The 23,422-nt window shown below is 36.2% G+C and overlaps 1 protein-coding gene across 3 annotated transcripts in view; it reads left to right on the top strand.

Moving 5' to 3' along the window:
• Positions 1 to 23,422, top strand: part of LOC133207446 (lysine-specific demethylase 4C-like) — a 139,916-nt gene that overhangs the window by 113,582 nt on the left and 2,912 nt on the right. For all 3 annotated transcript variants that reach the window (XM_061344362.1, XM_061344363.1, XM_061344366.1), the window contains 4 exons: positions 4,938 to 5,119; positions 5,958 to 6,174; positions 7,080 to 7,156; positions 22,641 to 22,696. In XM_061344362.1, coding sequence (XP_061200346.1) covers positions 4,938 to 5,119; positions 5,958 to 6,174; positions 7,080 to 7,156; positions 22,641 to 22,696 — 532 coding nt within the window. The remainder of the gene's footprint in view (positions 1 to 4,937; positions 5,120 to 5,957; positions 6,175 to 7,079; positions 7,157 to 22,640; positions 22,697 to 23,422) is intronic.

Raw genomic sequence — 23,422 nt, forward strand, 5'->3', positions numbered from 1 at the left:
GGTCTCGAGAAAAGAGTGAGCTTGCCTGTAATAAAGTGAATCAATAGTTATAGTTCTGTTGCATTGTTAAGGAATTCTGAATTCCTGTAAGTAACACCTTTATTTCAGGTTAAGCAAAACATTTACAGTTGAACATGTTGTTGCGTGAGAAGGTGTTCTCTTAAAGAGATGTTTGTTTTTGTAGCTGATGTGATGGCCTCACAAGCTATGGGAATAATTACTGGAACTATAATGTCTTGATTCACATAGAGATTAAACAATGGGAATATATCGACTAAACACTCTAAGGATGGTTCTGTGAGTATTTGTGTGCCTATGTGTTATTCATGAGAGTTTGCAGTCTCTTCAACAGTGCTGTCAATTGAGCTGCAGATCTATATTGAGTTTCCTTGTCATGGCTAGCAGGTCCATTTCCTGTATTTTCTTTTATTCCCTCTGACAGCAAGTTGATTTGATGTTTCTTTACTGAAGAATATAAAGAATTCATTATTTTCTTTTGTCTTGATTAATTATTAATTTGGAATGTAAGTTTCATGCTGAAAAACTATAAAAACTAAGTTCACATCGGAGTTCTCACCAGGGAATTTTGCTACACGTGTGCAGAGTCCTGTTCATGTGCTTACTGGAAATGAACTGTGAGGAAATTTTATCCAGGTTACAATAGATACAGAAGTCATGATAGAGTTCCTAGCTCCATTTCATGTGTTGTACAAAGAAAATGCTCTCCACAGGTATATATTGTGTTTCATATCACTGCATTGGCTGACCTGGATCTTAACGGCTTGTCTGTCTTGGACCACTGGTAGCTGCTCTTACAGAGGCCAGTTTATTGCAAAGAAGGCTAGACTGAATAATGACATGTATCATAGAGTGGTATTGTTTGGCAGCACTGCATAAATGACTGTTCATTGAAACTTGCTATACCAGAACTGAGACAACATTCTAGGCTCTTTAGAAGAATGCCAATATACAAGATCTTTAGTGAAACATCATGTCCATAGTGCTTCATAAAACATATTGTACTGGTCTTGTAAAGTAGATGCGTGATTTTTTGAGGGCAATGTTTGAGTCTCTTTCACTGTGGGGAATGATGTTTCCACCAAGCTTTTTGCATGTCTTGAGTACTGTGAAATTGTATTGATACATAATTGAGGTAGCAATTACGCCTGCTTATGTCAGTAGAGACTCCACAAATTGTTCTCTATTCTTACTTTTAGAATCCTCAGTTAAGGTGGATTTTGAATGGAGGCAACTGGAGGTTGCTGTTGCCTTGTGTCCCTTACACCATTGCATAGAAGCATACAAAGATGCTGGGTACTTCCATACTTCTAACAGACATACCTGGTCAAAAAACCACTACGATCACATGAAGCACCTGAATGACTACCCTGAAACAGCTTGTAGCAATATGAGTCAGGAAAGTAGATTTATTAAAGGTTGAGTCGCTGATTGCTATTCAGTTATGTGTTAAATAATGAAAGGAGTCATTAAAGAGAGTAAGAGGAAGTGAGGAGTACTAGATAAATAGCAAAAATCCCTCTACAAAGCCTCCTAAAATCCAAGTTCTTTTGGGACATGACTAGTATTTTTGAGTTATCAAATGGACAAGTGAAGAAAGGCAATAAACTCTGCCGAGACAGCAGTGTTTGTTACATCAAGTGATTATATACTCTCTGCTTTCTCTCAAATAGTTGGAGATCTGTTTTTTATTTCCTTGTCTGTTTTGGATAACCAGGTTCTCAGTTTTCATTCATGGTATATAACTTACCTGACTTCATGGAAACCAGGAAGGTAACTGTATTTGTACTATCTGAGAAGCTGACATGGAAATTCTTCCTATCAATGATACTGGTACACCTTGGAAAAAGCACACAAAGTGAAACTGCCCAAGTTCTACTGATGTATAACATTACATAGGAGATTGCATATTCTACCTGTAGCATTCCTTTAAGAAGTATTGGGTTAGCTAGTTCCCGTCTGAAAGCAGGAGGGATATTTTTACTTTCCTGGCTGTGGTTCTGGGATCGTTTTGATGGAGAAAGGTGACATATTGCAGGGTGTAATATGCAGAAGGATCGCATCAGAGAGTTTGGGTGCCATAGTTCATGCAAAGAGACTAAGAAAGTGCAGTAAGGGTTGAGAAGAAGGTCATACCTCTAGGAAGACAGAATGCATAATTGGAGATGTTAGAGATCAGAGGCAAATCAGGAGAGTTTACTTCTGGTCAGTAAGTAACTTGATGTAGTTACTCTAAATGTAATGTAAAAAAGAAAATAAATTTATGAAAATATTGTTAGGGTTTTTTTTGGAAAGTTGTGGAAGATGCAGTCCAGTACATCTGCATGTGACACTTTGCCCTGGCTTAATTCAGAATGAGGTTTGAAAATAAACACAAAACTCTAGAAAACCAAAAATTGCTGTAAGTGTGCTGCCAGCTTTTTTTCCTATATGTTGCATTCTTTTCAGTCCATCAATCTGGAAGAGAATTGTAAAGACCACACGAGGAGAACTGAAATTGTGGCATTTTTATGTATTTAAAGTATAAATATTGTTCCCATCAAAAGCAAAACCGATACGGTCATGAACTCAGCGATGCGCTGGAGGCAGTAGAAACCAGAGCACTATGTGAGAGAACTAGAGCTATGCACTATGTGAGAGAACTGGAGCTACCACACTAAAATAGATTCTAGGACTGGAAATCTGAAGACAGGTTTCTGATGAAAGAGGAGCGTAATAGGGTGATGTTCAGTGTGAAGACTTTTAACACTCATGGGAGAATTATTTAGCAGTGAAAAGGAGTGCTGCAATGAAAGGATGTAAGTTTCAAAGTGGATAATAGGTATGGAAGATGTAAGTTCACAACAAATTTTGTGTTCCTCTTTGTGTTCTTCATAACACACAACCAAGCCCTGAATTGTAAGGTCACAGCAATAATGAAGATATTTAAAATAATGGCAGTATAAGCTCCTGAAAGAAAGTAGTGTCAATGAAAGATTTCAGAAAGTAAGTTAGCAAAGATGAAGCCACTTGTGAGACTGTTCTGTAAGGGAAAATTTAAACAGATAGAAAAGGAACTAGAGGCATAGATTTCAGAGCTATTTATTTTACAGTTCTGTAAAATTGCAGGCAATAGAAAAAATATGATTGGATGGAATGTTTTTAACTGAAAGCTTAGTTAAGGTTTTAACTTAAAAAATAAGAAATTCAGAAAGCTATAAAGGTAATGCTGGCATTTTATATTTTAATCTCTTCCTTGGTTTCAGATATTTATTTACTGCTATTCTATTACAGATCTGTTATTCACCGTAAAATTCTGCTGTTGAATAATGACTTGGTGACAGCTTTTTATGCAGATGTTTTGTATTTTTCCTTCTACCTGGATTATTGGCAAATGTTGATTGGATTGATATTAAGTCCTCTCGAGGGACTATAAAAAATGAAATAAAATTCACATCCAAAATATATTAAATACTTTTTTTAGCATTTGGCTTGGTTGTAGACAAATATTTTAATCATATTACACTCAACATTGATAAAAATGCTATCGACTTTATAGTGCTTTTGTAGCAATGTGTGACAATTTATCATAGGAGGAGACCCATAAAGCCTCCACTTTTTTGTAAAGTGGATGAAGGCAGTCATGGGCTGAAGGAATGTGGTGATTCAGCTTACTGTACTTCATTAAACATTTCTCTATTGTAGGAATTGTATTCTTTTGAAATGAACAATTTGTCTTAAATACATAATTAGGAAAGGACTATATGCTGTAGACCTTTTTTTGTTACCTGAAAGTTCTATTCAGTAGCTTTCCACATTTTTCTTCTCACATTCATGTTATTTCAATTATTCTAATTGACACCTATGAAAGACTTAATAGACACTACCCACTTGAATGAACAGAACCACAGACCTCATCATTAGAGCAGCATATAAGGACACAATTCAGAGGAATGTACTTAACATCTCTTACCAGTAATGCTTTCATTTCTAGAATGAAGACATTTCCTCCTAATAATCTATGTTTCACAGGTGGTAAAATCACTAGGTTGCCTGTGAGACTATCTGGAGATTTCCAGCGAGCTCAGACGTGACTAGGTTTAAATTCTGTTGTAAACAAATAGATCATTAATAATTATGCTGTTGATTCCAGTGGGGCAAAGGTTTCATATCCAGTCTTTTTCACAGCTTTCCCTTTTCCAAGTCTTTCTCAAGAGCCAATGACTCATTTCTAGATTACTGCTATTGAATGAGCTGTTTCTCTTTTAAGTTTCAATCTGATTTTATTTCCGGCTTCTCTAGACCTTTTAATTTCATAAAGTCAGGTTTATGGAGTCCTTCATCAGTACAGCTACCTTTTACAACATCTGGAACAGATCACAGATACTACCAAATAATTATTCCTGAAATGGGATCCAGCTTACATGTTCAGCTGCGTGGTAGATCTGATTGTTCTCTGTTGCTCACTGGCTGTAACATTTGTTTCTTTTTTCCTTTGGAAAATGAGTGTCAATTTCCATGAAGAGTTGAGAGGTGCCATTGTGGGTGAATGGAGTTGTTCATTTGGTGCTGCTTGTCAGGATGCAACATGTTCAATCTATAAGGAATTCAGGACAGAATACATGGAGGGATAAGGGGTTGGAGGAATAAAGAAATGGGAAAGTGAGATGTAACATTGAGAATGAATTCAGATTGTAAGCAGTAGAGCTAGTGGCTTACTTTCTTACACTGTATGTGTGGCAGTCAGCTCATAATGCAGAAAGTCATGAATGATGTATCAGGAGAAGTGCGCAGAAAAGTACCTTATAATTCTTTTAGACTTCTGCATTTGCATTCACATAGACTTCTTAAAACATTGTTTTATCTTCATTGTTAGCAAATCATTGTTGTTTGTCTTCATTCTAGGTCTACAATGTGACTAATTATTTGTTTTCTTTAAGAACTGCCTGAGACTACTTCAATCGAAGAGAAAGTTCAAGAGACAGAGATATGGGCCAGGCCTCTGGTCTACCTTTGGCAGACAGGGGTATCCAATTTCAATGCTGAAAAAGAATACAATGCAGCTTGTGCAAAAAAGGAACCCCACTGTGCCATTTGCACTCTTCTCATGCCATACTATAGGGTAAGCAAGATCCTAACAGCTCCATCTCGAGGTGAAGTGTGAAATAGCTGCCCAGTTATCTAATTTCCAATAAATTAGAGATAAAATAAGCTTATGCATCTGATTTTTATGAGATAACTACTGTTAAAATTAGAACTGAGACACTGTTCACCTCTGTTTATCCTTGGTTGCTGACAGTGTATGCCTTCTACTATGTAGGATTGATATTAGTGTATGTGTGCTTGCCCTTGAAGTTACACTTTCTGAGGTGTCGAATCCACATAGATTGATAGCTTTCAGCTATTTCCTTATATGTCCATCTTAAAGTGTTTTTTTTAATTGGAGCCTTTTCTATGTCTTCTTGTAGTGCTGAAGAAATAAGAGTTTTCACAGTACTTAGGCCTTCTCAGGAATAATATTCTCACAGAGAAGTCTAATGCAGGGCACCGTTTGATACTTTACGGAATTCTTGTGTCAAATGTCAGCTAAAAATGCTGCCATAGTACTATGGTCCTAGTTCTGGAGCTGTTAAACTGGAATCCCTTATCACGGGGACTAGGAAGAAAGCTTTTATTTGCAGTAGACCTAGTTAAAGGGTTCAGAAGGACACAGAGGTACAGTATCATTGAACACTGCTTTAGTAACACTGGTTTGTGCTATTATAGATTTCAAAGTTATTTCAACAGTCAAGAAACTATAGAATGACTGTGATAAATACCTAGAAGCAGTTAATATTCTGATAAAACTGTTATATTCTTAGTGCAAAAGCTAGGAGGGGAGAAGTCATTTTGTCATTGTCAAAAGGAAAAGTAAGACTCTCCTTTCTTTTACCTAAATATAAATTTTGCTTATTTTCTAGCCAGACAATCATGATGAAGAAAGCCCTGCTTTCAGGGAAGCAAACTCAGCAGAAACACTGATGGCTGAAAATGAGAAGACCAAACCTCTTATTCCAGAGATGTGTTTTATTTATAGTGAGGAAAACACCGAAAACTATCCATCAAATGCCTTTATTGAAGAAGATGGAACAAGTCTTCTGATTTGCTGTGTGAAGTGTTGTGTACGGGTTCATGCAAGTAAATACACTAACTGTTCAGTTGACAGAAATGTAATTTCAAATTTTGTGTTACTGATAAATAATAGTTAACTAGGCTTCTAGTATGCCTATAAAAATACTTGAAGAACATTTCCACATGGAATGCTCCAATCACTGGCCAAATATTTTAAAAACTATGTTAACTTTTCTGTAGACTTCTGATTCTTGTTTCAATTCTGAGCAATTAAATTCCTCTTCTGCTTCTCATATTTGAAAACACTGTGCTCTGTGATATTAGTATGTCCTTACTAAGTAGTCAGGGTGAAATCCTGCTGGGTTTGAGGACTTGTGAATATTACTATTGACATTAGGTATATAGTAATATCCTTCACCTTGCATTCTTTTTATTTCAAGAGTGATTGATGAATGCATGGATTTTCTGCATTATCTTCTACAGACAGTAGGGCCTGAATAGTTACCTCAGAGAAGTCCATGTGAAATTCTTACAGGGAAGTGAAGTAGAATTGCATAGAATAAATGTTAGTGCATTAATTCAGACTGTACACTCTTGTTGCAGAGAGAATTGGAAATCTGTTATCTAATAAAATATAAGAAAAATAAGAAAAATAAATTTTTTCTTATTTTCAAACCCAGAAAATAAATTCTCTGGGGTTTGTTTATTTGGGGCTTGGGTTTTGGTTTTGTGGGTTTTTTCATTTTGTTTTGATTTTTGATTTGGTGTTTTATTTTTTGTTTTTATCTTTTTTTAGTTTTGGGAGGATTGTCTGTGCGTCTAATTATGTATTTCATAGACTATGGAATTAGCAGTAAGTGTAGATTGCAAAGGTCTCCATGGTCACAGGACATTTATTTTACTAATATTTATACATAATTGAATTGTATAATAGGCAGAATATATTACTCAATCCAGCTCTCTTATTGTAGGTTGTTATGGTGTTCCTTCTTATGAAATCCATACTGAATGGTTATGTTCTCGATGCAGAAAAGAAGCCTGGACAGCCGTAAGTTTCACACATTGCTTAGTTATCTAGCACATTAGAGATATAAGAGATTTAAGGTCCATGCGGCATGTAGCCTGTGTAGTTTTTCTGATCACACACTTGCTAGGGAAAAATTATTTGTAAAATATTATTAGATTTTGATGTAGAATGTAATACCATTTTGACAGACAAACTTAGATTTATATGCTCTTGAAAAGGATTGGCTAACAGAAATATAGTTGTGTGTAAAATATTTTTCAAGGAAACAACTGAAAATTTAAATGCACATAAGAGAGAGAAATGCACATAAGAGAGAGAAAAAATAAGATTTCCTCTAAATATTTTTGACTTTTGATAAGTACATTTAGGTAGCTGGAGAACACAGAAAGGGAAAGAGAATAATAAATTAGTTAAGAATGAATTTGTTCTTTTACAGCATTTAAGGTTTACCATACTGCATAAGCAATAAAGGGTTTCACTTGTGAAGCTCCTGAATGCCTATGATTTTATTTTAAAAAAGCGGAAAAGGAGTTTTAAACTGGAAGAATTAAATGGACACGCAGAATCCTTAAACATATATAATTTAAAAGAAAAAAAACCCAAACAGTTTAAAATTTTACATTTTACCAATCTCTCATTTGTCCCCGAAGTCATCTAATATTTGTTTTCCCTAAAACAGGAAATGTGATAATCAGTTTTGATGGCAACATAGTTTTTCTTTATTCAGTTGTTGAATTAAAAGCAGTTATTTCAGTTGCCTCCAAAATTTAAATTGTTAAATGACATCATAAAAATTTTAGGTATGTTGGAAAGGAGAATTCAAACTACTGGAAAATACAGTATCGCTTTGTCAAACATCACTTCTTGCAGTTATGAATGTCGTCTGTAGGAAATTTGCAATTGTAGCATTAGCAAACTGGAGGTAGCAATAAATATAAACACTTTCATTTTCTTTTTGTGCACTGTCAACATTTTAAGGTTCCTTTGTGGACGCCTCGAGTTACAGAAATAAAAGAGGAACTGGTACTTTTAATTCACATATTTCCTTAACTGCAGGTGAGGGGGGGGAAGGAAAAAGGCAAAAGTGACTTAGAACTGCTCATTACAAAAATATGGCCCATCTGTGATGTTTAGTTCTGTGTTCTCTCAGTGAATAGCTATTAAAATATTTATTGAATCAATTTCTCTTTCTGTAATGTATTTTCATTTTAGTAGGAAAGGCATTCTTCCTAGGTAAAATCCAATTTTCATCTTTCATTGGTAACCAGGAAACCTTCCTCATCAGGCAGTTGTGAGTTTCGGGATCTCGTGAACTACTTTTGTAACTGGTGTTCTGGAGTCAGGGGAAGGCCAAGCCAAAATGCATGTCTGTTTTAGCAAGTGACAGGTCGCTATTAACTCAAAATCAGTTACGCAAACAGGGTTAGAAAGCCCCTGATGTGTTCTTTTCAGAGGAGGTATAGCTATGACATGCAAGTATAGGAATTCAAAGGAGAACCTTCTTATTCATGAAATGCCAGGTATGACAGCAATAGGACTGATTCAGGTGTTTTTATTAAAAACACTGAAAACATTTTAGAACATTTAAAAAGTATTTTTAGAACATTAGAACCTTGGAACCTGGTAATAACTGCAATATAACAGCAATACATTAGAGGGTAAATTTGTACAGATGTTTGGGTTTTGACTATCGTTTTTAAAATCAAAAGTCACTGAGAAATATTAAAATTCTTAAAAGCCTTATAATTTGTAACTGCTGCATTGTAGAAATGATTCTAAAATTGTTCTGAGTTTTTCAGGTTATTTTAAAAATACTCTTGAAGAAGATATCTAGATAGTGTTGCAGTAGGTGAAAGATAACAGAAATAGTGAGATAATGACACATTCACTGTGGGGCAATAAAGGTAAAACTGGGTTATAATAAAAGGTTAAACTGGATAATATGATAAAAGAAGGTAAATGTTGGGGAGAAGATTAAGGCTTGACTTGGCCTGGACTTTTCTTTGTCAAACTTCTAGGGGAAAAATTCACACCTGAGGAGAGCATTATTTTGTGAAAAATTGTACACATTTTACTGAATAGGTTTAGTTTTGTTCTGTTGTGATGCATGTGAGTTTCTGAAAATAAGGAAGATTGAGTTTTAGGGAAAACACTTTTTGGGCAAACTATTTGAGGAGGTGAGATTGAAGTAGTAGAAGAGATATTAAAACCATACAGAAAATAATCTTTGGCTATCATATATTTAACCAAATTGCTGTGATTTTGTGTGTGTATTGATTACTGTGCAGCTAAATCATTAGTGCTGACTTCATTTTTCTATAGCTTTGATTTGGTGACGTGAGTGAAATGAACTTATGCCCCAGAGAGGTCTTTGTTCAGATACGTTTGGAGTAAAAAATTCACAGTCTTAATGTCATGAATTCTTGTTTAGTTGGGAAGTTTTAATGAAATTTTGAAGATTGAATAGATCTCACTAGTATTAAATTTTCTTAAAACTTGTCATTCATAGTCCGCTATCTTGTATTGTTTGTTATTACATGTTCACACATCAATGTGAACCGTTCATTGTCAGCTGAAAGATGTAGGCGTAAATAGATAGTAGGCAAGTTAAACAGCAAAAATCTGAAAGTTTCAAGGATGTTAATAACTGTTACTTACACATACTTGAATCATACCCAGTTCACTTTTTTAATAGTAGGCTTTTTCAGAGCTCTTGAGATGCTGAAGCAATCTCAACTTTTAGTGATTATCTCTGAGAGTTGCAGAGCTTCGATGAAGTGCCAGCAGCCTGGAAAGTTTAATGTTGCTTTTAAAAAAAGGTGGGAAATGGGTAACCTGAGGAATTATATGGCAGTCAATTTACCTTGTATTCCAAGAGAACAAAACAATGACATAATTCTAAACACTTAGCCAATAATGGAGTACAAAGATGTATGTATTTAAGAATAAACCTACTGATTTTTGGCTGTGACAGGTCACAGCAAAAGGAATAAACAATAAGCAAAAGATTTAATGCACTGTAACTTTCAGATACTTTAGATAGTGTTTAAAATTCTGATATTAAGGTGACAGAAGAGATAGGAGGTAAATCAATAGTTGCCAAACCTATAGGAATATGGATTTGCTTTCAACCCTCAGTATCTCGGCCCACCAGCCATCACTCCCATCAGACTCTTAAAGTCACTAAGAATGATAAAGTTCTGTGCATCATTTGCTGATTACTTTTCCTGTCCTTGTGGGACATATCTAGACTATTCTGCTTCATGTCATTTAAGATGATTGCCTGGGAGATGTGGGAGTATACTTCACGAGAAGCTACCAAGGTGTTAAACTTACAGAATATGTCAAAGAATTTTTTGTAACTGTCAGGTGTGTTTCAGGTATTATTCAAAATACTGTCTTCCTCAGTTATTTCAATATTTCAATGAAGTGAATAAGGAACGTTCGTGATGCATTTTCTATAAGTACCAAGGACCTCAGGCATTTGTAGGATGTTTACTAATTTGGGTTAGGATTACTGTTTTGGTTTGGATCCAATTACTGTTTTGGCTTGTGTCCTACTATTTTGTAAGATAATAATAATATCACTATATTGAAGAAATGCTGTAAAATAAATCATATGGAATTCAACAGAGGTAGGTACAATATTTAAAGAGGAGTTATCATTTATGCACATATAAGATGAGAGTCCATACCTAAGCAGTAGCTTCTGGTTCTAACTGCAGTTGTGACCAATCTGGTCACAGACTGAAGTCTTAATCTGTGTAGAACCTGAAACGTCACAGTAGGAGGCTTAAGCTTTATACTGGAATTAGTGCCTGAAAAACACATGGAACAATCTTTCTTCTCTCTTCAGCTTTAATAAGAGCTAAGCTGAAGAAATGTGTCTGAGAGTGAATGTGGTTCATGCTAGCACATAGTTCAAAGAAACATGAACCTGAATGGGATGGAGGAAAACGAGGTGCAATTGAAATAAAAAAAAACAAACCGCACGCACAAAAAAAAAACCCCCCAAAAAAAAAACAAACCCCAAACCAGATTCTTTTAGTCATTCCTGATACACCTCTGTCATTCCATATGGGAGTGTTGTAAAGAATTAAACTTCTTAGTATAGTCAGAGGAAGACAGAAAGGAAGTAAGTAGCATTCTCTCGTGTAAGTTATATGTGTATGTTAAAGACAAATACGACCTTTTGCAATTCTGTTATTTTAGGGAGAAGATGACTTGTAGCAGCTGTAAACTGCATCAACAGACATTTGTGTTAGTACCAGAAAATTAGGTGTATTTTTATTTTTATATATTTATTATCCTAGAATAGGATATATAGAGATTTTTGTAGAATCTACACAATGATTTTTAAAACCAACTTAGACAAACATTTGTCAGAAATAGTTGAAGAAGACTTGGTTGTGTCTTGAGGCTGAAGGATAAAATAGACACTGAGGTGTGTTTTTTTTTAAACAGTTTTTTTCCAGTTTGAACAGTACTGTAAACTGCAAAACAATGTGATTGTAGTTCTCTGAAAAAAAAAAAAAATCAGTTTGATATACATGTTGGATATATAAGTGTATTTTTACTTGAATGAAACCTCGTTGCCAACATCAGCATGATTAAGTATTGCTGATACTTATTTGGGTCCTATTTATCATTTAGACTCATGTTTCTGTCTCTTCAGAGTCTGGACAATAACCTTAGATTATTCTAGTGGCTTTCGCTTCAAAACAGCACAATAAGATTATACTTAAATAAATATACTTGAATAAAAATACTTAAATACATGTCCTTCTCTTTTAACCAGTATTCTGTACATATATAAAAAGACAACTTAATTGAATATACTGCTGCCCAAAGTACTATTTCCTGTTTTAAAAATCTGCAATTTGTTGGTTATGCCAACCTGCAGCTGAAAATTTTATGCTACCTTTGAATTATATACATATATTTCTTTTATGAATATTTTTAAAATTTATATAATTTTTTCTATATCTGCTTTTATACATATGATATTTTAATTGTATTTTAAATTGCTGTGTAGTGCTATAACTGTGGAGAGGGAGATGTAATTAAAGAAAATTACTTATTTGCATGACCTTTTTTTTGCTCTAGGGAATATAAAGTGTTTTTTACGTTCCAAGTAACAAGGTTCAGACTTGTTTCTATATTAAACTTATGAAGCAAAATCATATTAATCTAAATTGTTATTCAGGATAAGCATTCCTAAAAACTATAGCTATTGCAGAGCTACAGTTACTAAGTTGTGTACTAAGGTTTGACTCACTGTAGGAATTATATGTCCACATGCCTTAAAAAATTCACTTCTTACATTAGAAAAATGCACAAAATGAGAAGATATAATCATAAGAAATTACTGTTCCCTAAAACCCTGACTTGGGGGTGCTGGTCGATGAGAAAATGAACATGAGCCGGCTGCAGTGTGCGCTTGCAGCCCAGAAAGCCAACTGTACCCTGGGCTGCATCAAAAGGAGTGTGACCAGCAGGTCGAAGGAGGTGATCCTGCCCCTTTATTCTGCTCTCGTGAGACCTCACTTGGAGTATTGTGTGCAGTTCTGGTGTCCTCAACATAAAAAGGACATGGATCTGTTGGAACAAGTCCAGAGGAGGGCCACAAGAATGATCAGGGGACTGGAGCACCTTCGATATGAAGATCGGCTGAGAAAGTTGGGGCTGTTCAGCCTGGAGAAGGCTGCATGGAGACCTCCTAGCAGCCTTCCAGTATCTGAAGGGGGCCTATAGGGATGCTGGGGAGGGACTCTTCATTAGGGACTGTAGTGGTAGGACAAGGAGTAATGGTTTAAAACTTAAACAGGGGAAGTTTAGATTGGATATAAGGAGGAAATTCTTTCCTGTTAAGGTAGTGAGGCACTGGAATGGGTTGTCCAGGGAGGCTGTGAATGCTTCATCCCTGGCAGTGTTCAAGGCTAGGTTGGACGAGGCCTTGGGTAATATGGTTTAGAGTGAGGTGTCCCTGCCCATGGCAGGGGGGTTGGAACTTGATGATCTTAAGGTCCTTTCCAACCCTAACTATTCTATGATTCTATGATTCTGTGACTTCCTGAATGTTTGAAAGTGTTTTCCTTCCTCTTCATATTGATTCCTAGAAGGAGGAGATATAGCTGAGGAAGATCTGTCTGAGGTCTTAAATCCTGAAGGGAAGGTTGATTGAAAATCAAAGAGAAAGAAAATGTTCGTGCACTGGAGAGCAGGAGGGAAGTTGTGAAACATTGATACAAACCTTGGTTCAAAGTTCATAATCAATTTCTTAGGAGAGAAAGTTCCTTCTTATTCCTCTGCTTAAACACTTAAGTGTTGTTTTTAGTTCTGTTAAATGATACTTTCTTAAACTCCTGGCAGTGCGCTAACTTTATAGAAAATTTAGTCCCTAACAGGTTTTTGTGTGTCAGTATGATTTTGCAAAGCAAGAAGTATGAGACCACTATAGCAATGAGAGCTATATTAATAGATAAATGAAATTCTGCTATGAGTGAATCCCAACTATGAACATCATTAAAATATAGAAATAGAAAAATAAAAATGCCTAAGTGGACTCAGATTTACAAAGCCAGACTTTTTTCAATGGAAATTCCATTTTATGTTGTCAGAGGATACTGCTTTTGAGATTCAGAAGCATACTGTTTTCTTGCTGTTCCAGTGTCTCTAAGTAGCATGTTTTATAATATTTAATTCAAATTTTCACCTTCCAGGATGCATTTGGATCCATGATAACAGGCAGTAAGTAGGTCCTGTTTGGTAAAATTATTGACAAAAGAGTGATACTGAATTTGTCTAAGCTAATAGACCAAAAACAATAGCCATAAATCAACCCTCCCAAACAATTAAAAAATAATATTAAATAAGTCATCTGCATGGCTTCTGAAAGTGTAACTGTATTGATACAAAAGTGCCTTGATTGAGAGCAGACACCTCATTAATCTTAAATGCTTCAGCTAAAGAAAGCTAGTGAAGTCAGGAAGAATAATGACCGGCATTATAGAGAATGCAGTGTACTGTAAAATGTGCAAGGATGTGGTCATCTAGTAGCTATTGTACATAAATGTAAGTACCTTTATTATTTAGAGGACAAAAGAATTTGGGACAGGGAAAGAAAGAAGAGCAAGGAAACAGATTCAGTGCCTTATGTCATAGTAAACTAGCTGTTAGAAAGACTACAGTGGAAACTACATGACTTTTTACGTTAGTCTCATTCTGTTCTGCGTAGCACTACAGAAATTGTTCAGCACCTAATCTGGTAAGTTGGCACTGATTTTGAGAACAGATGTGATGTTGAATAGGAAGTGTTTAGCGGTTTAGCAGGTTATTTTTTTTCTGTAAATCAGCTTTTTCATGCTTTATATTTTACAATATTCAGATTTTTGTTTCATTTGTATTTTGTGGTTAGAGTAGCCCATTACATCAGTTGAAGGATTTTTTTGTTTCCTTTTTTTTTCCCCCAAGGCACCAGAAAAGTGGCATGTAAGAGCTTTCTGCATTCCAGATCAGAAACTGCTATATTTCACCCTACAGAAGATAATAATTTTGAGCAATTTTTATATAGTGGTGCCCTTCTCACTGATACTGTATGAGCCTTTACATTATAAACTTCTGTTTTCAGAGCCTGATAACTGCCAAAATTAACTCACTATATGTGAATTGGTATACAGTGTCTTAATTTTCAGGCTAGGGCTGCTACCAAGCTTTAAAACCATATGGATATTGTTAATAAATATCCATATTAATTTTCAGACTAGTTCTGCTACCAAGCTTTAAAAGCATATGGATAATGTTAGTAAAAGGAAACTATTTGGCATGAAAATCTGGCTGTAGCCGGAAGGGTTAAGACCTTAAACTTTCTGTGGTTTTTCTCTTTTGTTAGAAAATAATAAAAAAAGGCCTGCTCTTTTTTATCTATCTATCTATCTATCTATCTATCTATCTATCTGTCTGTCTATCAATCATCTATCTATCTATCTATCTATCTAATCTATCTTAAAACTGTATTTGCCCAAGCCTTTGCTGCCAAAAGGTGATTTGCAAGGAGAATTACATATAGATGTGTTCATAGTAACCGTGTGTAGATTCAGAAGATTCAGATTCAGAAGTGGGGACCATAATATTTCTTTCTGGTTTTGGTCTTAGTCTAGTAACAGGATATATATTGCTTGTAGAAACCAGTGTTTGACACAACATTTGTTGGCAGGGTTGTATGCACTGAGTTTCCCTTATGCTGTCACAGAAACAAAATTGCAGACAGTTAAACTTGGTAAATATTTTTAACCTGATTGCCATAGTACTCAGACCCAAAGTCCATTTTGACCTTGGATTCCTTTCATTGCAGTTTGCCAAATCAAACTTTACCACTGGTACCAGTGTGTGCCCAAAGCTTAATAGCTTTGGGCACCTCCAGGTTTCTGGGTATTCTCATCTTACAAGGGACAGGTTGTCCATTCCCTACAGGGTGAAGTAGGATTTCAGTCAGATGCAGCTTTGAATCAGTCCTTGGTGCTGGAATTTGAGCAGAGAACCTCCACCCGCCTCTTCTAATCTAAATTTGCACTCAGAGACTGTATCTGATCTTCAGGAGTACTGCTGCAAAACCACTGAGGGGTAAATAAACCCTGGAAATAGGCAGTAGCAGAATATCATGTCCTGCACAGCTGGTGCTGTGCTGCTTTCTTGAAGATACGGATTTTCATCTAAAGATGTTTAGATTTAAATCTAATGTGTACTGTCAGATGGGTGGGTCAGTCACTCTTTCTTCTGTAAATGTTTTCTTAAACTGGGTGACCAGTAACGACTATTGCAGAAAGTATTTCATATTCAGCAATATAACAGCCTCCATTTCGTATTTTATATGTTTTTTATTTCAGAGATGCACCTTGTGGTGAAAGGACACACATATGTCCCTCTGCCAAGTGTGGGAGTTATTTTTACTCCAGTTACCTGTAATGAGTGTTTTGATTCTTACTTCAGTCTCAGCTCCACCAGTCCCCATTCCTTGTCCGACTGCAGAGCTCTCTCCCTACTCCATTCGCTGTCTCTCCTCCCTTTCCTGTCCTTTTCCAGGTCTTATTAACCAGGCAACTTTCTCCTGCTTTTTTTACATTCTTGCAGATCACTGTTCCCAGCAGTGCTGTGTCATGGACAGCACAGCAGGACTCCTTGCTCTCTAGTGCCTGGGCCTGCCATGACAAGGGAGCTGCAATTGCAAGGAAATTTCAGGTGGATCTCTGAATGAAGGGCAGGCCAGGATGAATATTTGCAGGATTAGGCTGCTGAAATTTGGAATTTCAGTAACTGATGATTTGTAAACTTCTGTCGTGGTTTAACCCCAGCCAGACAGCTTGTTCACTCTCTCCCCTGCTTCTTGCCCTCCCCCTACTCCTGGAGGGATGGAGAGGAGGATTGAAAAGAATGCAACTCCCACAGGTTGAGATAAGAACAGTTTAGTAACTAAGGTATAACACAAACCACTACTGCTACACCAATAATAATGATAAAGGAAATAACAAGGTAAGAGAATACAACACCTCACCACCAGCTGAGTGATAACTTGTCCCCCCCCAGCCTGACCAAGCACCAACTGATACCTCCTCCAACCCTGCAGTCCCAGCCCTTCTGGGTAACTCCCAGTTACCTCCTGGGCATGACGTGCTGTGGTATGGAATACCTCTTTGGTCAGTTTGGGTCAGGTGTCCTGTCTCTGCTTCCTCCTGGCTTCCCCTCCTCCCTGGCAGAGCATGAAGCTTACAAAGTCCTTGGCCAAACCAAAACATCATTGTTATCAGCTCTGTTCCCCAGCCAAAAGTCAAAACACAGCACTGCACCAGCTACGAAGAAAGAGAAAAAATGACTGCCACTGCTAAACCCAGGACAACTTGAAATTCCCAAAGATGGATATCTTCAACAGGTTTGAAAGCATATAAAAAAGTAAAATGCTTTTCCATAGCAGAAGTGTGACCCTCTTCAATTTTCAAAAATCTACTTTAGCCTTGCAGCTGAAGATGTGTCTTCATATTAAATAAATATTAACCCATGGTGGATTTCTCTTTCATGGGAGTACTCAGCTGCCTCAGTCAGTTTGAACTTTAAGTATTTACAGAGTGCTGTAAGAATTGATAATGGCTTATTCTTTTGGGCAGAGTAAGATTTTTCTGTGACATTCTCTGGAAAAAAAAAAAAAAGTAATTTTCTCAGAATTCTTATTAATAATAAAAATTAATGGCATTGTTCATTGTTGAGGCAGATGGTGGAAGTTTGACAGTGATTTTATACAAACGAAGGTTGCTAGTTGCACATCTATCAATTCTGTTAAGAAATGGTGCTCCTAGATGGGAAAGTGAATCCTTTTACTAGGCAGCTCTCAATTTGTCTGTTATTTTTAGGAATATTTTGTCCTTAAAAAATTGTCTCTGAAAAGCTAATTTTAAAGTAATAACTTGGAATTGATACAGTAGCAGTCTCTGAATTGAAATTAAATAATCTCAAAAGCTATTTCTGAGTGGAAATGATTCCCCTGGTATGGAAAGATTAAAATATTCATTAGTGCATCATTGCTGAAAACGACATTTTCAAATGCTTTGAAAGAAGCACCAACCCTTCTCTTTACACAGGCATAAATATAGACACAAATATAAATAAGCTGGGAAATGAGGTAGTCGAAAAGGCAGCAATGCCATATCCAAATGTACAACTGTGTTAATACTATTAGGAAGTGTGACCTTGGACATTGGGTGAGAAGATGGAAGACTTAAGGGTATCTATTTTCAGTTCAAAGCTTCCTCTCTAAAAAGCCTACCAGAGTTGTTTGAAGAAAACAAAAGATATTTATTAGCCTTAGCAATACAATTTGTATCTATTTGAGTTAGCTCTGGCATAGTTCAAGATTAGATGTCTGTTGCAATTATCTACTTTTAAATGAGACTAGTAAATCAGCACTATTTGTGAGTCAGCTTTGTAGCAGTTGATTCTTAAAATTGAAATGTTCTCGCCTCTTATTAAAAATATTTGGGAAACAGCTGTGTCCTAATGGCTTTTCATAGATTTTTGAATGCTTTCAGAGACAAGTCAGAGTCAGCAGGCACACAGGTCAAATAGTTGTTTAAAAAAAAAAAAAAGGAAATTAAAATATATTGTTATCTGGATAAGTATTGTCCTGCTTAGTGCTGACGTTGTGGGCGTAAAGGCTTTAAGCTGAGAGAGGGTAGCTGTAGGTTAGATATAAGGATGAAATACTTCACTGTGAGGATGGTGAGACATCAGTTGCCCAGAGAAGTTCTGGTTGTCCAGTCCCTGGAAGTGTTCAAGGTCACGCTGGATGGAGCTTTGAGCAACCTGGTTGGAAGGTGTTTGTGCCCATGGAAGGCGTTTTGCAGGTGGTTCCTTCCAACCCAAAACATTCTGTCATTCTATTATCAACACTGCAAGGCTTCAGAGCAGTAGCCAAAATATATACTTACTTGAAATGCTTCATTCTGGTGTCACAGCTAAATGAATATTTGATAATAATCTTATCACAATAACATAATAATAATAAATTATTATATAAATTTGAATGCCTTCTGTTTCCTTTTCAAAATCATAAACCTGACATACATGAAAATGTGTGCATTATATGTCATGTATATAGCAGTGTAAACTTAGCAATGCTAAGCAATGGTATTTTCCTAATACCTAGATATCCTTTCTAGAACATTTTAAAATACATTTTGTAAAACTTTAAAATGGCAGGTTACATAGACTAGTAAGATCTGCCATAATGAATTAAACCAAAATTTGTTTTAGCCTGTTATCCTCTCTCTAGCACAGCTGGAAATGGATTCCTGGGGAAGAATATAAGTCTTGGGCAAACATTCCCTACCGCTTTCTCAGTCTTCTACAATATTCAAATAATAAATTGCCTTAGTCAAAGGCAGATGAAGGCAGTAGGTGAAAACGTTGCAGTTGTGTGACTAAGGGGCTGTAGATGGAAAACGGCAAAAAGGAAAGGAATAACCCGATTGTCCTGTTTATGATTAAATTAAAGAAAAAAAAAGAAAAAAGGCTTAAGTTACCCTATGTTTATCCACTGACATAAGTTACATATTTCATTTAACAGGATAAATATAATTCTTCAGAGATGCCATTGTAATTTACAGGATCTTAGAGGAAAAGAGAAATAGCAGTTTATCAAAAGAGGGGATCATGTGGGACATATTCATAGTTGCCCATAAGAATACCGATTATATGACTTACTATATATCCCTCTGCTATGGCTTCTCTGAACATTGTTGCTTTGCTGTGTCAGACAGCTTCCTGTCTCATGCAGAATGCTATTTCTGATGAAGTAAGTATGCCAATATGGAACTGTGAAAACTGCTTTTTATAAGCAGTACTGTCTATATGACTGAATTTTGTCAGAGTGTAACAAATGCTGACAGACAACCAAATGCATTAATTTTAAGATATAAATGAGAGTGAACAGGCATGTGTTCTGTGCGGTATTTATCCATGCAACAATAATCAATATGCAGCTATGCCTGAGTAGTGACATACCATTCCAAAAAAGGTGATCCATCTTTTGGATGTATGTACCAAAGGACACATAGGTAATTCACATTCACCAGGGTTTTGCTCCAGCTTCTAGCAGTGTTTGAAAGAGAGAAATGAAAAATAAACCATATTAGGAATGCTGGTTGCAAAATTCAGTTTCAGTATGAAGAAGGAGAAGTGTTTACTCCAGAAACTCTGAATATGATCTGTATTGCTATGAAAAAAATGCATTGTCTTCACTAAAAAGCTAAAAGATGAAGTGAATGTTGGTGTGCTAAACCTTGTGAATTATATGGAAATGTTTTACTTTATATAGATACTGAAAGAGTTTTGTTTTGTAATTCTAGAATGTTATGGAGATATTTTAAGGAGATGAGCAATTTAAAATGGTCTAAGATTTAATTTAGATAAGTGTAAAATAATATGCTTAAGAAATTATTATTTAATCCAAATACAAATGACAATTAGTTGTTTAAAGGATTTGCAAAGTAATAGTGATCAGATATCGGATATGTTCCAAGGTGATGGTCTATAATGAAGTCTGTTCCCATCCTGACTTTTATATGAAGGCTGACGGTAGGCATACAAGGAATCACAGAATCACAGAATCCCAAGGGTTGGAAGGGACCTCAAGAGATCATCTAGTCCAACCCCCCTGCAAGAGCAGGGTAACCTAGAGTACATCACACAGGAACTTGTCCAGGCGGGCCTTGAATATCTCCAATGTGGGAGACTCCACAACCCCCCTGGGCAACCTGTTCCAGTGCTCTGTCACTCTCACAGCACAAACACTTCCTTTCCTTCTCTTTGAGAACATGAGTAATAGTTGCTTACATACATGTGATTTCACTGCCATTTGTGGCAGGTATTCCTGTATTAGGAATATTAGTTTTTCTAAATATCGAGTCCCCTGAATTTTATTTGCTTGCAGCATGTTGAAACTGGAGGTAGAGTAATAACCATGTTGCATGGATATAGGACAATGTATTGCAAGGCAAACATGATTAACAAAGTGGATTTAATTGGCTTTTAATTGATATGAATGGTGAAATTTTTTGGTTCTTATGAATCTAAGTTGCTGTAGCCTATATCCACCAGACTGTGACAGTTATCAGGCACTGCTTGCCCACCATAGATTTGTATGAGTGTTTTTTCTAAAGTGATTAAATTTGTTTCCTAAAGATCCTGCATAAGAGAAATCTTTTGAGATGGTAATGAGGATGTTTACAGCTACCTCTTTTCTCTGGGCTCAATATACAGACCAGTCAGTCTCACCTCGCACAAGTCCATGGGACCTGACAAGATACATCTGTGAGTCCTGAGGCAAATGGTGGAGGTACTGCCAAACCATTATTTATTTGAGAAGTGATGGCAGTCTGGTGCAGTTACTGCTGACTGGAAAAGGGGAAACATTACTCCCATTTTTAAAATGGAAAACAAGGAAGACCCAGGGAACTACAGGCCAGTCAGTTTCACCTTGGTCTCCAGGATGGAGCAGATCCTACTGGAAACTATGCTAAGGCACATGGATCATAAGGATGTAACTGGTGACAGTCAGCGTGGCTTCACTATGGGCAAACTGTGCCTGACAAATTTGGTGGTCTTCTATGATGAGTGCTGGCGGATAAGGGAAGAGTAACTGAAATCATCTATCTAGACTTGGGCAAAGCATTTGACACTGTCCCCCAGGGCATCCTTGTCTCTGAGCTGAAGAGGCATGGATTTGACAGATAGACCACTCAGTGGATAAGGTATTGTCTGGATGGTCTCACTCAGAGAGTTGAGATCAAAGGCCCAATGTCCAAATGGAGACTGGTGACAAGTGGTGTTTCCCAGGGGTCAGTACTGTTCCACATCTTTGTCAGCAGCATGGACAGTGGGACTGATGTACCCTCAGCAGGTTTGCCAAGCTGTGTGGTGTGGTCAACACGCTTTTTATAAGCATTCAATTAGATTTCTGGCAGACATGATCTCTTCATTACTGGAGGCTTTAAGATGAGGTCAGACTGGAATGTTGCATAACAGTTCTTTGTTGGTTTTTCTTTGTTGGTTTGTGTTTGTTATTTGGGGGGGGGGGTTAATTTTGTTTTTTTTTTTTTTTCTCTGTAGGGGAAACAATTTTAGAGATTTGGAAGACAAGCACTCTTTATGAGTACATGTATACAGGCCCAGGAAATCTTGACTTAGTTTTGTGCATTTGGTTCTTTGTAGAGGCCAGAGAAATGTCAGAAAGAAAAGTAGCTAACATTGGAAATATCTTCTTACTTGTTCATGTGAAGCAACGTGGAATAAAAGAAAACTGGGGAAAGGGTAGATTCAGAAAAGGAAGAGACTGAAGAGAGAGAAGGGTTGAAAAGAAGAAAAGCCTGTGTATGTGTTCAAAGACACAATTTTAAGTAGAGGTAGGAAAAGCCCTGTTTGGTGTGTTGTCAAGGAAACACTGAAATATACCTTGCTGAGTGCCCTGAAAGCAGATAAGAGTTGTGGTAAAGATCAAGGAAGTGAAGGTTTACTGCAGCAAAGGGAACTTTTGGGAAAAAGAAAAAAAACAAAGAAAAAGAGTTGGATAAATAGCTTGTGAGTCAGTTTCTTAGTAACTTCTATTAAACTAGTTATGTGTAATTTTACTTTGATTTACCTTAATAATCTGTATTGAAGTTCCAGCCTTTCTATGGTGTCATAGCACTAATGGTTAAATGCCTTTTTATTTGCTATCACTTTCGAAATGATTCTGTGTTTATGAGTAATACCTAGAATTCTTTAGCTCAAATGATTTGTTTCTCTTTTTGCTACTCTATTTTTTTTTTCTGTAAGGAAATGCAGTGCTTATAAGTGGCAGTTTGTAACCCTGTGATTAATTACATTAGCAATTTGCATATCCTTAAGATTAGCTCAATAAAAACTTGTTTCTAACCAATCAGTGAAGCTCACTTTTTTCCCACACTATTTTTATTTTTAGGAATGTTGTCTCTGCAATTTGAGAGGTGGGGCATTAAAGCAAACTACTGACAAGAAGTAAGTATGACATTGCTCGGGACTGTGTGTGCTTGTTTTAAGCTTTATTCCCATGTAGAAAGTGTTTGTAAACCTAATTACGTGACAGTGTCCCTTTAAACTGACTCATTGCAGAATTAAAATTACTAGTGCCACTGTCATTTTGTGAAATATTTAGGTGCTAAAATATACATTTGTTTTAGAATTTGCACTCACCAACTTGTTCCAGATATTATTCTGCTGGCCTTTGTATAATACAGTAAATGGGAGCTCATTTGTCATTGTTTGCATAAGCAAGTCTTGTCAAACAGCGAAATACATTTTCTTCTTCGGTCCTGGAAATTTATGGTTACAGAATTCAAGGCAATACCTTTAAACTTCTAGAAACAGTACATTTAATTGCTCAATTTGAATAATATTGAAATAATTTTATATTTTGAAGTGGTTTTAATATACGCTTCTATCATGCAATGTCAAAAAATAATATTGTTGCTGATATCATGCTATTAACAGCATCAGTATTTTTCTCTATATTTGGATGATAGAACACTATAGCAAGTAACCCGAACAGGTAAAATAGAAAGTGCTGCAGCTTAATATCTTTTTCAACTCTAGTAGTGGAACAGTCTTTATGCATTTTGGATCTTCTCATAATTAATTAAATTATTTTAGTAGCCTAGCAATATCATGTAGATACCTTTCTTTAACCGTTTGGAATGGAGTGGTAAGAGATGATCTAGCTGCAAC

This window comes from Neopsephotus bourkii, unplaced genomic scaffold (genome assembly GCF_033783945.1).
Source record: "Neopsephotus bourkii isolate Nb327-2 ecotype Australia unplaced genomic scaffold, CSIRO-AGI_Nbou_v1 NB_213, whole genome shotgun sequence".
Lineage (NCBI taxonomy): Eukaryota > Metazoa > Chordata > Aves > Psittaciformes > Psittacidae > Neopsephotus > Neopsephotus bourkii.